We start from the raw sequence: 15,556 nt of genomic DNA on the forward strand, positions 1-15,556 counted from the left end.
ACCATGAATCAGTGATATTTTTTTCAACACAAATGAAATATAAACCCTGCAACACAAGGGGTACCCTGGCAACTGTGTTTTGAGCAGCCTTTTCCAACTCTTCAAATGCAATGCCACATACAAATAAGCTCTCTCATCCTAATTGTGCCTTTCCTCACTTCTAGCTTTATTGCAACAATGGCAACAAAGGTGCCTAGCCTATTTCTGTGAATTTAACCCTTTAGAATGGAAAATCTTGGCAATTCTTGGGAGGAGGCCTTTCTGGTTTCGGTGGCTGCTGGGAAACGTGTGTTAAAGCATGCAGTTCAATGAATTAAAAACACCACCACAAACTGCAGTTTAGTTTGGACAAAAACACAAAAGCATCCCAGAATTTATGTTCAGGGTCCAACCTCTACCAAGTTCAAATCCTTGTTGATCATAAAAGGTCACTGGGTGATTTTTGGTGTGTCACTGTTTCATGGCCTAACCTCCCTCACAAGGTTTTTGTGATGTTAAATGGAGGGAAAGAGCTGCTTGGAGGAAGGAAATGATAAAAATCTAAATAAAAAAATTGAAATGTAAAGGCTTGGGGCTAAAATCCCATATTCAATTATCAGAGGCTTACTTCTGTGTCCACAAATATTGGATTGCACTGATAATTATTGCAGGGTTATAAACTATGTTAAGGATACTAACGTTTAAAAACTGACCATTCATCCTTTGGCTTCAATAACAGCTTGATGGACCAAATTTAAGAAGTCAACGTTTTTTTCCACCACCTTAGAAGGAGGCTGAAAAAGAGAGAAATGCCAGAAGAAACTTTCCCCATTTTGGTATATTTTCCTACACTTGGAATGGAGAGTGAGATACAGAAAATTTAGAAGCAAATTTAGCAGAACCAGGATTAGGTTTTTCATTGCTTAAATGAAAGAAAAATCGCTGAATTCTCACATAAAAACAAAATATATAATGTATTTAGTATAATATATTTTATTAGCTGATCAATGTATTGTACATACATTGTAAAGATAGAAATTTGGGCAATCTTAGGGGTTAATACCAGCGAGATTTTTATATGCTAGACGAGACATGGAAGTAGCAGTAAGGGGGAAGGTGGTACCTTCCTGTGCAGCATCCCCCCTCCCTATTTGCCCCAAGCTGACAACAAAGCTTAGCTTTGGGATCACAAAGTGCAAGAGCTGTCAATATGCATAGCCTGGTGAGTGATGGGAAGTCCAGAGCTGGGGTTATTCTATTTATTATTTGTAACATTTTTACTTTTCAAGCCTGTGAGTCTTGGGGCATTAGCAAAGCTGGGATACTGGGAGATTGGGGTTATTGGATATGAAATGTTGTCTGCTAGAAATAAAACGTTAGAAGTCTGAAAGCTGGAATAGCTGCAGGTTGGGTAGTTTCCTAGATGATGATGGTGATTGCCGCTTCTCCTGGGAGAAATGTGGCCTCGCAAAGGGATATTGCTTTGCTGTATGTAGTGAAGGAAGAAGGCTGCTGAGATAACTTGCCTTTGCCATAGCCTGACCCAGGTAAGCTGTCCGTCTTAGTTGCTGGAAGTGTAGGATATGAAAAAAGGATGAAAGCCCTTTTGGAGGCTGTAGGCTAGTAGTATGAGCTAAATGGGAAATACTGGACTAGTAGTAGAGTTGTTTTCTCGTGTTGTGGCAGAAGACCAGGGAGGGTCATGAGAATCTTTCAGGTTAGACATGTCTCCCAGCCACAAGGTCTTTATTTGTTGTTTTAGAGTCTGCTAGGACCTGCCCCTTTCAGCCACGGAAAAGCACACCTTTACAGTTTAGGAATGTAGCTACAGATACACTGAGAAGTGAATCAATAGACTCCTTTTCTCCAGGTAAGGGTTCTTTTCTTCTGTTAAGTACATTCTCCAGGTATCTGATGCCTGTGTTCTTTAGCCTGAGCAGGACTGTCTTCTGATTGGGTGGCATGGCCTATAGTTATTGAGGGGGGGGGATTAGTAGCCAACATAATGCTTTTGCAGGGTTTTGTTGGGAAAATGATGTTTTCAGCTGATCTTCATTTATTATTTTTTTGCAAAGGAAGGAGGATAAAGTAATTTCTAGCTTTCACAATTCTGGAAGCAAGCTTGAAAATGTTACAGTAATTACGAGCTAATGACGTGGAACCTAAAAATACCCTGAGAACTGCTTTTGGTTTATCCATGAGGAAATAGTTGTTAAGAATAAGTCATCTTGAGTCCCAATAAACTCTTACTCTTAATTTTTATTTCCTTTGAACAGGGCATTTCTACCCGAAAACCTCTTGTTAACTCCTGAGATGGATTGAGGGAAGGAACGTAACAAAACAGGCTCTGAGGCAAGGAATAGCCTTCTAGCTTCAAGGAACTACAGAACAGCTCCAAGATCACTTAGTAAAATGGAGAAAGTAAGGTCTGGTGGGAGGGGTAGCACACAGTGATTAAAACATCAGAAGTAGGTAACTGATATGGTAAGATCACTGTCAATACAGTAGGCTCAGGTCTTGACTGTCTCCCTTTTAAAAATATATTATTAATTTGTTGGTTCTCACAGGATGTAGCACTCCACACTGGTGTGGTATCAGAGGATGGAAGTGTGGCAAGAAGATTCAAGGACAATCAAAGAAATATTTAAACATTTCAGTTTAGTATAGTATAGTATTAGTATCAAAATATTTTGAGGGGGGTATACAACCAGAAACATTATCCATGCCTCTCTTCAAGAGCATTGGCTATTCTTCTGAACTTCTCCATGGCATACTGTTGTGAACAGGGATTTTCAACTCTGGCAAATATGAAAGTTCAGAAAAGGGAAAGGCTTCTTTGTGTTGATGAGATGAGAGTTCATTTATTTCAGACTAGACCTAAGAGAAATGAAATTACCTGGCAAAAGTGAGCTCACGCTTCTCACTGAGTGTGTATACATATTTAAAGTACATATGTAAGAGGCTCATTTATAAATTGTATTTTGAGAATGATTCATGTTCTTATGTAGCTGCGTTTTAAAAAAAGGTTTTGGATGCCCCATGATCATATTATAAAGTCGTCGTGTTCTATGCTATAAATCAAGCACTGATAGTTGTTTCCTTTTGTTTTCCAATGTATTTCTAAGCAATAAAAAAAAATTGGCATGAGCAAATTTTTGTTTTAAAAGTGTGGCCCTGAGAAAAAGTTAAAGAAGCACTGTATTAATTATTATTAACAATCACCATCTCAACAGTTAAGACACTGCACAGTAACTATTATTAAAAGGAGCATCCTCAAGTTCAAGATGCTAGTTTTAACACTAGAGTCAGAAACAGGGAACTAGAAACCTGTGCTGCTTCCAGCAACAGAAAGGCTCAAGAGGAGGGTCTTCTGTACTTTTATGTCCCAAACCACATCCTAAGCACAGCTGCCAGCAGTGAAGGAGTATCAAGGATTGCTTAAGGGTTGTGATCCCTTCCTGGAGTGGCTAGGAAGATGGAATAATCTGGGCGGGAGGTGGTAGCAGGATAAAAAGACGTGGGAATGATGAGTTTGTCCAGGCATAGGCAAACTCTGGCCCTCCAGATGTTTGGGACTACAATTCCCATCATCCCTGACCACTGGTCCTGTCAGCTAGGGATGATGGGAATTGTAGCCCCAAAAATCTGGAGGGCCAGAGTTTGCCTATGCCTGAGTTAGTCCATAAATACAACTCAAGGATATTGTGCTGAGAATGAGACCCTGTGGAAGGGCCATATTTATTCAGAAGTGGGCCAGTTCAGGAGTCTTGTCTTACTGGCCTGCAGCAACTTTCATAATAGCTGTCATGGAGAGGCTCATCTAGCTCATCCTACACTTTCTAGGTTGGAAACCACAATGAGGTGGGAAAATAAATTCACTGTGGTTGAGAAAGGCTCTTCACATATGCACTGGCCTAAGCTGCAGTAGTGCCCACATTCAGGACCCAAGGCCAATGCAGAAAGAACAGAGAGGAAGGAAGAAGATGTGGACTTGGTAAAAAATATATCTAAAGACTAACTGGCAGCAAATGATGCAGCATAGATGGAGCTATGGTGGTTAAAAGACTTGTGGAAGCAGAATGTGAGGATTGATGGTCGTTGGGGATTGATGGTAGATGAATCAATGTGAATTTCTTCTTTCTACTAGGAAACAGAAAGATGGATACAGCTGAAAAACCTGCAAGCAAAAGGGAAGATGTAGTATCAGGAATAAAATCTCAGAGAAGTTTAGCAACCCCAGTAGCAAAGCATCGGCGAGTAGGCAGGGTAATCTGCGGTGTTTGTGGAAAGAGCTTTGTCAAGACCTGTGAACTGTTTGCCCACCAGCGGACCCACACAGGGGAGAAGCCATACGAGTGCTCAGATTGTGGCCATTGCTTCTCTGTCCAGTCCGCATTGGCCAGTCACCAGAGTATCCACACAGGAGAGAAGCCTTACAGATGTCAGGAGTGTGGCAAGAACTTCCGGCTGAAGAGCAATTTGACCCGCCATCAACGGGTTCATGATGGCATAAGACCATTCCGATGTGAATACTGCGGGACCACCTACAGCACCAAAGCTCACCTAGTCTGGCACCTGAACACCCATACAGGTGAGAAGCCATACAAATGTACTGAGTGCTGGAAGCGTTTTGGAGAGATCTCCTTGCTCGTAGAGCATCTTCTTTCACACCAGGGTGATGGTAGTGGTGGAAAAAATGAAATTGCCTCTGCAGGACGTTTAGGTAGTGGGAACCTTCACCACTGCGATGATTGCGGGAAGAACTTCTGCCGGAGCACCACGTTAGCTGAACACCGTCGCATTCACACTGGTGAGCGTCCTTTTGCCTGCGGGGAGTGTGGCGAGCGGTTCATGCGACGGGCTCTCTACAACGAACATGTCCGCACTCACTCTGAAGAGGGCCCACCCAACCTGTGTGTAGCCTGTGGCAAATCTTTCACCAAGCGCTATTCCCTTCTCCAGCATCAGAGGTCACACACAGGAGAAAAGCCCTACCAGTGCCCCGATTGTCCAAAAAGCTTCATTGCCAGCTCTGCCTTGACACAGCACCGGCGGATACACACCGGAGAGACACCCTACCCATGTCCAGATTGTGGGCGCAGTTTTAGCCAGAAATCGGTGCTCACAACTCATCGGAGACTTCACACAGGCGAGAGGCCATACAAATGCCAGGAGTGTGGGAAAGGCTTTAGTCAGAGTTCAGCGCTCACTCAGCATCTCCGGACTCACACTGGTGAGTCCCCGTACAGCTGCCAAAAGTGTGGGAAAAGCTTTAGTGGTATGTCAGCTCTCAAGCGACACCACCTCACCCATACAGGGGAACGCCCCTTTCGCTGTGATGAATGTGGCAAAGGGTTCAAGCAGAGCTCCACGCTGGTCCAGCACCAGAGGATTCACACTCACGAGAAGCCTTATGCCTGTCTCCAGTGCAAGAAAAACTACAGCCAACGGGCTGCTCTTGCCAAGCACCTGAGGACTCACACCAAGGAAGCCTTGCTTTCTGGCACGTGCAGTGAGCCAATGGACATCAGGGTTTATAAAGAGCCTTTTGTCCAACCCCAAGAAGAGGAGAACAATACAGAGAATGACATGGAGGAAGAAGCTGATGAGGTCGTGGTGCTCCCTCCGGGGACGTGGGATGCTGAGGTAAAAGAAGAGTCAGAGCTTCAGTGGGAGAACGACATACCATTTGCAGAAACGGGGTCGCTCTCATGGGTGAAAAAGGAAGAGTCAGATGAGGCCCAGGTAGAAAGGAGAGAACTGTCAACAGTTTCTCTGCACATCAAAGAGGAACCAGATGACTGAAAGAATTGTGGGCACGATGTCAGACTTTGTGGTTTTTTCAAACAAATGTGCCAGGGCTGTCCCAGAAACTCCCACGTGACAAGGGGTTCTGTCTTGGAGGGAGAAAGATAAATCTAAACTTGGAGCACTGTAAGGATAGACCTCTGAAAAGAGTGCTATTGGAACTGAAACCTGCCTTGAACCATGTTTACCAACCCTAATCCCAGAATTGTATAGCTTGGTTATGAATACTCAGTGGTGAGGAAAATGAATTCAGTATATCCTGAACAGCATTCTTCATTACCTGGTTCATGCAGTGTCCCCTTGGAAGGGAGCAGATTCAGAAGAGGTTCCAGAGCAGAGCCTTAACTCAAATAAATTATTGGCTGATCATATTCTGTGGGTCAGCTTTGGGAGTTTGTGGTCTTGAAAACCCACTTTAAAAAGAAAAAAAGTGTTTTGGTGCTCCAAAGTTGCACATGCAATTTGGAAGGTATAAAACTAGAATTGCAGGCAGGACTTGTAGTGGCCATGTAACCAATTAATATGAGGGGTAGATGGCATGGAGGGGAATGAGTATTCCCAAGAGGTGATTGTGCTAAAATGTCTCTCTGCATTCACAATGTATTAAAGGCATGATGACAACAGTGGTGCTGCAGTCAATATTTTCCAGTAGCAATGTTAATACACTATGACTCAATCTTTGCCCTAGGGCAGGGATTAGGAACCTGCAGTGTCTCTAATGTTGTTGGACTACTCTCCCAGATCATTGGCTGTGCTGCCTGGGGCTGATGAGAGTTGGTCCAACAAGATCTGGAGGGCCACAGGTTCTCTATCCCTACCTTTGGGCCAGGTTGTGCTAGTTCATAGAGGAATAGTGCCATGTCACCTTGAAAATGGCTTGGGCAGTGTTCACATTGTCTGTTTTTTGACAGGACCCTTATCGATCATGGGATTAAATAAAGTTTACTGAAAGTTAACAAATAAATGCTGAAGAACTCTGGGCAATCCTACCCCAGAAAAGCTCAACAACTCTGGGCAATCCTCCACAGAAAAAGCTCAACAACTCTGGGCAATCCCCCCACCCCATGCATGCTCCTCCTCCCTCCAATGACAATGGGTAGATCACTGCCAGTTTTTTTATACTGGGAATAGATCGCAGTTGGACGTGCCTGACATATGCTATCAGTTGTAGTCCCACAGCAGAAAATTGGCTTTTGCTTTGTTTTTTGTTGCCACAGGGAAAAGATACAGGAAACATTTCTTCATAGTGGTGTTAAAACCCTTGAAACATTGTTTGCACTCTTTTTACGAAACAGGACTTCTTTACCACTCATTTTGCTCTTTCTTGGGCTCAAGTTATGGCTCCTTCTCCACATATTTCAAATGGATGATGAAAGTGAGGTGAGTATCTTACAGAGTTTTCTAGAGGTTAGAAGGAGTTGTGGCTCTGAATTTAAGCAACATATATTATCTTCTGCTGAACTGGTCTGTCCTTGTCATACAGGAGGCAGCTCTTTAAAAGAAAATATATGTAGCATTATTTTATTAAAAAACCCCTCAGGCCATGATTTCATTTACAACTTCACTGGCTTCCCTGACAAAAAGGTATCCCTTATGCTTGAATTAATTTTTAAAAACCAAATCAAAAACTCAAGAGAACTTAACTTAGTCCTTTTAAAAATGCATTTATGGAAGAGTGTTTCCAATAGCAAGAGCCAAATTCATTGGGGGGGGGGGGAAATAGGGATAACGAACAATGAACCTAGATAACCTTGGTTCAACTCTAGACTCACTAGAGGCACAGTTTTTACAATCTTTCCATTTCAATTCCTCAGTCTGCAAGATGGGATCACTGATTGCCTACCCACAGGGTTGTTGTGAGGACAACACTAACATTTGCAAAGAAAATTATTACTTTTCCTTTTTTTTTAACATCTGAAAGCTAGAGCTGTATTTGCATAACAGTGCAATAGCTCAAGACCACAATTTAGTGATGTTTACATAAGCAGTTACTTCACTGTAACAACAAATGAACAACTTTCCAAAGTATCTAGTAGATACACTGCAAAGGAAAGTGGATGGGAAAAAAGGAACTGTGAATCAGGATTAACAGATTCCATTCTCAAGGCTAGGAAGTATTCTTTAAGCATTGTCTTCTTACACACACACACCTCCTTATCTACAGTCCTCGTCAGCACCTGCCTGGGAAATGTAGCTATACGATATGCTATTAAATGGTCCTGTTTTGAAGGAAAATAACATCTTCCAGTTTCCCAAGTTGCTTTCACCTTCCTTGAGGGAAATCTCATGAAAAGGCATCCCCCTGCCTACTTACATCTGACCGATTATGTCTTTAGTGTTTCTATCCAATTTTTCAGATAATTAATGAGATGCAGTCAAAGCTAGTCTGTTAATAGACCCATTGCACTAAGGGATATGATGATTAGGTTCATTCATTTCGATGGGTCTACTCTGAATAGAACTTAGTTGGATAAAACCTATTGTCTCACATAGTGACTTGCATCTGTAAGAGTAAGAGGTGTCCTTCCATCAGGCTTGCAATCTAAAAAGACAAAGGACACACAAAGATGGGAGCAGGAGGTAAAGGAGGGAGAACAGTTTTTCAAAGACAAAACAAAGTGGTGAGCTAAAAGCAAGTCCTTTTGTGAAGCTTAGGTCAGGCTGGTCTTCTCTGCCGTTCTACCTGGAATAGGAGTGGATGGCTCTTGTTCCTTTGGTCCCATTAAGAACACAATGGGACAAATGTGGGGACAATTTGCAGAAGATCAGAAAGGAGGTGGTGTACTTATTTGGATAATGGTCCTGAGGTTCCAAGTTACTGTTTTAGAGTATTTATTCGTCCTGAAAATGACAGCTCCACATATAGTTCAGGGGAAGTTTGTGTTTTCATACCTTCTGTCCTTCAACACAAAGAAGAACTGGTGTACAGACACTTCAGACTTTGTCGGTGGGGTCCAATTTTGTAAAAAAACACCAAACCCATAAAATTCCCTCCAGGAGTTAAGAACACAAGCCTAACCACGTCAACTCTGAAGTAAATTGTATTGAATTCAATGGGGTTTACTCCCAGCTAATTTGGGATTAGGATTGCAGCCTACGTCAGTAAATTAAAAATACATATTGCCTTTGGAAATGCAGGTTTTGTTTGTTATCTCTAAGCTTCAGTTTTGAAAATACTGGCATTTCGGTCTGACAAGCCTCTACGACAGAGTAGGATGACATTTACCGCCCTGCGGGAGCCTTTAACACTTCCCAATTTTTTGATTGGTGAATCTTGATACCAACCTTCCTTTCCCCTGGCACATCGAGAATGCTATCTTGCGTCAGACCTCTTCCGGCAGAAGAGCTTGACCGATCATATAGAGCGCCCGATATACGCCTCTTGCTTCACGTTGACTGGCTATTCCTTTTAAAGAACGTGAGACGCACCAATGAGAATCTCCCATTTGTTCTCCCAGCGAACCTACTCTCATCTTCCGCCTCTTCCTTGAGGATTCTCCGCCCATTAGAGGCGCCGACCGGTCACCTGGTGCTCAGATGCAGGAAATGGGCAACTTGAATCCCTCTTGCGCGTTGTCTCTGGTATCTTTTTTTGTCTCCTCCGAAGCTCCTCCTTCAGGGTCTGCATCTTGATCTTTACTTCTCGCATCCTAGATCTTCTTGCTATATTACGTAATGGAGGGACAACATATAATGGCTCAGGTGCATATACAGACCCCAACGTCCTCCTCCTCGTCGTCATCGTCTGTGGCTGGGGAAGAATCCAGGAGGCTGCGGGTGGCAGCCCGCGAAAGGATGGCTGGAGGCCGTTTGTTGGACAGTCATAGCCTGGATGGGATAAGCCAAGTGTATGGAGCATCCAAGGCTCAGGAAGGTAGGAGGGCTACCATATCCAGCGCTTTGGAGCTAGAAGGGACAGTGAGCCATGACGGGGATCTGACACACTTTGTGGCCAACAACCTGCAGATGAAGATCAAGATGAGCTCCCGGGGCAGTCTGGATGACACAGAACCCACCTCCTCCTCATCAGTGTCGTCGCAGTTGTCTGTTAGGGGCAAAACTGCAGATATACCTCCAATTGACCCACAGGTGATTAGGGATCTGGAAAGGCTCACTAGGGATGTGGCACAGAAGGTGGACCAGATGCTAAGAGCCTTGAACAGCGCTATCCAGAACATGACAGCCCTCAGCGTTGGGTACATCCAGACTTACCGGGATGCTGTAGACAGCTTGGGTGAATCTGTGGACATGAGCATCAAAGGGATGTACACTCTGATGGCAAGGTGTGAGGAGTTGGACCGCTCCATGCAACCTGTCCATACCCTCGCTAAACAAATCCGGGAGATTAAGAGGACTCTGGAAATCTTTGAGGCACTTTGCAAGTAGTGCCTCTTTCAAAAAACTAATTAACTTGTTCACTGGTGGGGCATAAAGCGGGCTGATACCTGATCTACTGTGATTCATACTCAAAAAGGGAAAACTATGTGGATGTGTTCTTGCACTATAATAAATGAAGTATGGCAGTGTTTCTCAAACTTTATAAAATATTGTCCCTAGATAATATTACTAGATCAAACTCTAGAAACCTCATTAGGGCCTGCCCGCCCTTCTTTAAACAATCCTTGAGCCCCTCTTTCCTCACCCACCAAGATTCCAACATCCACCTGTGCTGATTCCAGCCCATATAAGACCCTAAGACCTCTCCTAGTGCTGCTTTCTTTTCAGCCTAAGGTAGTTAATGGGACCTGCAACCCTGATTCTCTCATCAGTCCCAGAGGAGTGACAACCCACACACTGGGAAAACAGACTGAACTATGTGTGGGCCAGCTACTAGTGGGTGCACAGCTTTTTTGCAGCTAAAAAACAGGAAATTATGTTCATGTGTCGTTCAAGCTGACTTCACTGATGTTGGGTTTCAAAAACTTCTGTTTCAAAAAGCCCAAGTTGTTGGACCTGAATTTCCACAAAATGTGTTTTATAGAATTTGTGTCTCATCCATACAGGGCAATAGTAGAGGGTCTTTTGAGAAATTGTGGAGTGTCTTTTCTTGACTTGCTAATGCATCTTGGATTGAGGGCATGGTTGTGATTTTAAGGAAGCTGTGAGCCCCATACTTGTTACCATTGTTTCTTATTATATTCTTAAATGTTCATCTATGTAAGCTTCCCAGATAATGATCAACAAACCTGAAAGAATGTTCCATGTTGTCTCAAATGCAGGTTCTAGCATTTAATAAGCCAGGGGTGGGAAATCTTTTTTCTATCCAGGGCCAATGACCCACAGGGAAAAAAATTCAGGGGCCATACACAATCATTAATTGTGCAATGAATACAATAAATGAATAAGTATATTGAAACACTCAAAAAATTAGTGTTCGGGTGTTGCCATCTCCTGAAGCTCCTAGCTACATAGGTTGGGATCTACTTACTAACACGAATAATACTATAACTGAAAATAATACTATAAATGCTTTCTTCTTGCAGGGATTCTTCCAGTGGAATAAGAAAGGTAGGTGGGACAAGGCTTTTAAGCTACCTCTGCAAGATACTAGCAGCATAATTAGCCGTTCTTCATGCCACCTTTCTCTTTGTAAAGGAGAGAGGGTGTTGTGCACTGCTGTTAGATGATGCTTGGAGCACCGGCTGGTAACAGTGCCCAACTGACTACTTTCCTTGCTGACCCATCGGGGAGATGGTGGTGGGTAGCAGTAAAGAGCCTACTGGTTAAGCCCGTAGGGGCTGGATGAAATTAAAAGGTGGCATCTGCACTTGACAAACCATAGATAAGCAGTTATACTAGCAGAAGAAAGATGGAAACGCAGTGCCACATAAGACTTCTGACTTGTTTCAAAATTTTTGAACAAGAGACTCCAAAGACAATAAATAAATAAATCAGTGATCATTAGCATCAATGCCATCAGTCAAAACAGGACATCCTGCCCACCAACAGTGATAGAGTGGCTTGGTTAATTCTGCCTTGTGGGCTATTTCAATCTGGGCAGTGTCAAGGAAGACGGCATTATCTCACCTCAAAATCTTTGGGAGGCCCCCTGTCACACATCCATAACTTAGCAACTACATAGTTTTCCTTGCTGACAAGCTATATTTGCACATGGACAAAACTGTCCCCACTGAGACTGATTTTAAACATACATACAGTGGTACCTCAGGTTACAGATGCTTCAGGTTACAGACTCCACTAACCCACACTCAGTACAAGTATAGGGTCCCTCACCCAGCACGGAGTCTTCTTGAAGGCCGGACTACAGGCGGAAACCTTTACCACACTGGCTGCAGACGAGAAGCCGGCTGCCCTCTTCCCCATCGGTATCATTGTTGCCATTGGAGATGCTGCTATTGGCACACAGGGCATTGTGACCGAACCCATGAGGGCTGCCACCGTCAGTGCTGCTGGCATTTTCATAGAGGAGGCTGACGTGATGGGCACTAATGTTGGCGTCATTGCCAGCTGTATCGACGCTGCCAAGGATGTCATATGCCAGGCTAGCACCGCGGGCATTGGCATGAGTGCGGCGGTGGCGAATGTTGTGGGATCTAAGCCGAAAGCTCTTCCCGCACTCGCTGCAAACATATGGTTTCTCTCCTGTGTGCAAACGCCAGTGGTCCACTAGGTTGGAGTGGTCGGTGAACCTCTTGCCACACTCAGCACAGCCGTAAGGCTTCTCACCTGTGTGGGTGCGCCGGTGGTTGGCCAGAGTGGAGCTCCCAGAAAAGCGTTTGCCACATTCCTGGCACTAGTATGGCTTCTCCCCTGTGTGGGTCCTCTGGTGGCGAGTAAGGCAGGAACTCCCGGTAAAGCATTTGCCACACACATTGCACTGATAAGGTGTGACTCCTGTGTGGCTGCGGCGGTGCAGGTTGTAGTTGGAGCTCTGGGAGAAGGCCTTGCCACACAGCTCACACCGATAGGGCCGCTCTCCTGTGTGAAAACGGCGGTGCTGGAGGAGATTTGAACTGGCCGTGAAGGCCTTTCCACAGTCTCCGCAGACGTAGGGACGCTCCCCAGTGTGTGTCCGCTGGTGCTTGGTGAGGGCTGAGCTCTGGTTGAAGCTGCGGCCACAGTCATTGCAGCGGTAAGGCTTCTCACCCGTGTGGATGATCTGGTGCTTAGCCAAGTTTGAGCGACGGCTAAAACTCTTGCCACAAACACTACAGGTATTGGGGTGTGAGGAGGAGGAGGGCACCTACAGGAATGGAAGAAATGATTAGGACAGCTTAGCCTGCTGTGAAAAAAAGGCACTCTGGGAACAGATATTAGAGGTGCTAGCCTGGAAACTGCTACATAAACAAGTCATTATTTTTTAAAGAAGGAATCCATCTTTGTACTGTATCATAGTTTTAGAAATCATCTTTTGATAAGAGCAGGAACTAATGTGTACTAAGAGTTGGTCAAAACCAGAGGTCAAAGTTAATATATGCTTGGCAAGCCTCTCTTTTGGCTTAACAGGCTGCCGATGATATAACCTGACCTACTTGTAAAGGGAGTATATCTTGTGTGCAAGTGAACTGGGGATGGACAGGAGATTAGACAAGGCTAAAGAGGGTCCCTTGGGAAAGATTGAGGGCACAAGGAGAAGGGGACAACAGAGGATGAGATGGTTGGACAGTGTTCTCGAAGCTACCAGCATGAGTTTGACCAAACTGCCGGGGGAAGTGGAAGACAGGAGTGCCTGGCGTGCTCTGGTCCATGGGGTCATGAAGAGTCAGACACGACTAAACGACTAAACAACAACAACAAAGAGGGTCCCTACTAGTGGTGGCCCCAATGCTACAGCAGCGTGATAAGAAAAGAGGCATGTGGCCAAATTTTCCCTTGCTGGTTCTCTGGCCATATTGTTAAGGCTTCATCTTGATGCCAAGCCTTTTTTGTGAATCTTGGATTCAGCATGTAGACTTTTTCTTTTTTTACTATTCCTTCATTGCACTCTTGAGTTTCAGTGACTTACAAGGTCCTAACATTAGTAAGATGTTGTCCTGTACAATGCCAGAAGAATTGCCAAATACCACTTCTTTCATCATCGCCCCCCCCTGCCATACAGCTGCCAAGACTCACCAAAAAAAGGCTAACATCAGGATGCAGCCTTGGCAGTCTGGCCCCATCAGTGCAGCATCGTACCACTTTAAACAGGCATGGCTTCTGCCAAAGAATCCTGAAAAGTGTTAAGGTGTCCAGAGTTGTTAGGAGACCCATATTCCCATCATACAGCTACAATTCCTATATTTCTTTGGGAAGAGGGAATGGCTCTGAGATTTATAGCTTTGTGAGGGAACAGGGGTCTCCTAGGAACTCTCAGCACTCATAGCAAACTCCAGTTCCCAGGATTTTTTGAGGGAAACCATGACTGTTTAAAGTGGTACAATACTGCTTTAAATGTATAGTGCAGATCAGGCCTCTGACAGGAGAAACCCAACATTCCCAAAGATCATGGAAACAGTACAATAGAACCACCTCACCACCCACCTCCATCTACAGGTCTCTCCTCCAAGCTCTCCTGACATTCCCTCGGCTATGCTACCCCCAGTACTCACCAAAATCCCATCTATGGGGACGGTGACTTTTTGCATCTCGAATTCTTGAGCCCTCTGCTCTTCCACCTCAGCCTTCATCTCTTCCTCAGGTGGCAAGTCCTGCAAGGCAGTAGAGCCAAGATGGAGCATGTTTGACCAAGACAATGATGTCACTAGCCGCTGCAAACGTGATGCCCTCCACATGTTTTTGACTACAATTCCAAACCAGCTGTGCTGGCTAGGGCTGATGGGAGCTGTAGTCTAAAACATCTGAAGGGCCAGTTTTTCAAAGGCTGAGTTAAGAAATCCTTTTCCCCCCTGAAAGTTGGTCCTTCTTTCCCCTCACCCAAATAAAACATCTCACCTTCCCATCATCTGGGTTTTTTAATCACTGACTTGTTATTGGTATGGCTTGCATGGTATACATTGATGAGTAGCAAATTAAATTATTTCTACTCCATTGTAGATATTTTGGTATGAAGAGTGCTGCGAGCGTGTGCTCATCTTCAGTATTGAATCTTAATAAAGGAGATGGCAAAACGTGCAAAGCAGATCAGATCTTGGTCTCACATCCTAAGATACTTTGGGAGGAGATGGTATGCAGGCTGCACCCACAAAATCCTTTTAAGATGTGTAGGCTACATGGAATAAGCCACATAATTGTAAAAAGTGGGATTCACTTCCAACAGAGGTTAAGATTTAGCAAGATAAGACTGGATAGAATTATGAACTCTGTTTGGACTGATTGGTCTGATTTGGACATTAATGCAGTAGCAAGATGATCAGAATCCCCCTTCGGATTTTGAAATATGGGTCCCCCCAACAAAATTTAAAATTCGGCTTTGTAATTCGGAATTTATGTGATGTTATTTAATTTGATTTGATTGGCCGGTTAATAAAAATTATTTTTTAAAAAAATAAGATTTAGCTATTACATTCAGGGTGTTACACAGTGGGTGGATTTCCACTAGCACCCATTTATTTGCATTGAACCAGACAGGGCTTTATTTGAGAATGGGTTGAGCCCCCAAATGGATTTTGAGAAGGGCTCAGGCAGCTGCGAAACATACAGTACCTTTAACGAGAGTGAATCTGAGCCCAGCGCATTTCTTCCACATTCCAGAGGAATATATCTATGTTCCAGCAAATACAAGTTTTGTGGCCACCTTAAAAGACTTGACAGGTTTATTGCTGTGACTTTTTTTCCATGGATGATGACGATGATTCACCAGAACCTATTC

At 44.1% G+C, this 15,556-nt stretch overlaps 3 protein-coding genes across 9 annotated transcripts; 2 read left to right on the top strand and 1 right to left on the bottom strand.

Annotated features, from left to right (window-relative positions):
• The first annotated feature begins 894 nt into the window (after positions 1 to 894).
• On the top strand, positions 895 to 6,410 carry LOC309517610 (uncharacterized protein). 7 transcript variants are annotated; one of them, XM_082196860.1, is made up of 4 exons: positions 895 to 1,201; positions 1,742 to 1,849; positions 2,256 to 2,451; positions 4,127 to 6,410. In XM_082196860.1, the coding sequence occupies exon 4, from the start codon at positions 4,138 to 4,140 to the stop codon at positions 5,782 to 5,784; it is 1,647 nt and encodes a 548-aa protein (XP_082052986.1). In that variant the 5' UTR covers positions 895 to 1,201; positions 1,742 to 1,849; positions 2,256 to 2,451; positions 4,127 to 4,137; the 3' UTR covers positions 5,785 to 6,410. The 7 variants fall into 7 exon arrangements, with proteins under 7 accessions (XP_082052986.1, XP_082052984.1, XP_082052985.1 ...); XM_082196858.1 differs by having other exon boundaries at positions 896 to 1,201; positions 2,256 to 2,463; XM_082196859.1 differs by having other exon boundaries at positions 896 to 1,201; positions 2,256 to 2,447.
• A 213-nt stretch (positions 6,411 to 6,623) lies between these two features.
• LOC309517612 (BLOC-1-related complex subunit 6-like) lies at positions 6,624 to 10,817 on the top strand. Its single transcript, XM_082196867.1, has one exon. It carries the CDS (start codon positions 9,463 to 9,465, stop codon positions 10,171 to 10,173), a length of 711 nt encoding a protein of 236 aa, XP_082052993.1. The 5' UTR covers positions 6,624 to 9,462; the 3' UTR covers positions 10,174 to 10,817.
• A 1,179-nt stretch (positions 10,818 to 11,996) lies between these two features.
• On the bottom strand, positions 11,997 to 14,685 carry LOC309517613 (uncharacterized protein). Its single transcript, XM_082196868.1, has 2 exons — positions 14,337 to 14,685; positions 11,997 to 12,991 (listed from the first exon to the last, which is right to left on the bottom strand). Exons 1-2 carry the CDS (start codon positions 14,517 to 14,519, stop codon positions 12,542 to 12,544), a joined length of 633 nt encoding a protein of 210 aa, XP_082052994.1. The 5' UTR covers positions 14,520 to 14,685; the 3' UTR covers positions 11,997 to 12,541.
• Positions 14,686 to 15,556: the final 871 nt, after the last annotated feature.

The sequence above is a fragment of the Podarcis vaucheri genome, assembly GCF_965113315.1.
Source record: "Podarcis vaucheri genome assembly, chromosome: 13".
NCBI lineage: Eukaryota > Metazoa > Chordata > Lepidosauria > Squamata > Lacertidae > Podarcis > Podarcis vaucheri.

What these genes read in the sequence shown, in the direction of transcription:
- LOC309517612 (XM_082196867.1), top strand. Translation starts at nt 9,463, where the DNA reads ATGGAGGGACAACATATAATGGCTCAGGTGCATATACAGACCCCAACG.
- LOC309517610 (XM_082196860.1), top strand. Translation starts at nt 4,138, where the DNA reads ATGGATACAGCTGAAAAACCTGCAAGCAAAAGGGAAGATGTAGTATCA.
- LOC309517613 (XM_082196868.1), bottom strand. Translation starts at nt 14,519, where the DNA reads ATGTGGAGGGCATCACGTTTGCAGCGGCTAGTGACATCATTGTCTTGG. An exon ending in TCCCCATAGATGGGATTTTG is followed by an intron (nt 12,992 to 14,336) that starts GTGAGTACTGGG and finishes CCATTCCTGTAG; the next exon opens with GTGCCCTCCTCCTCCTCACA.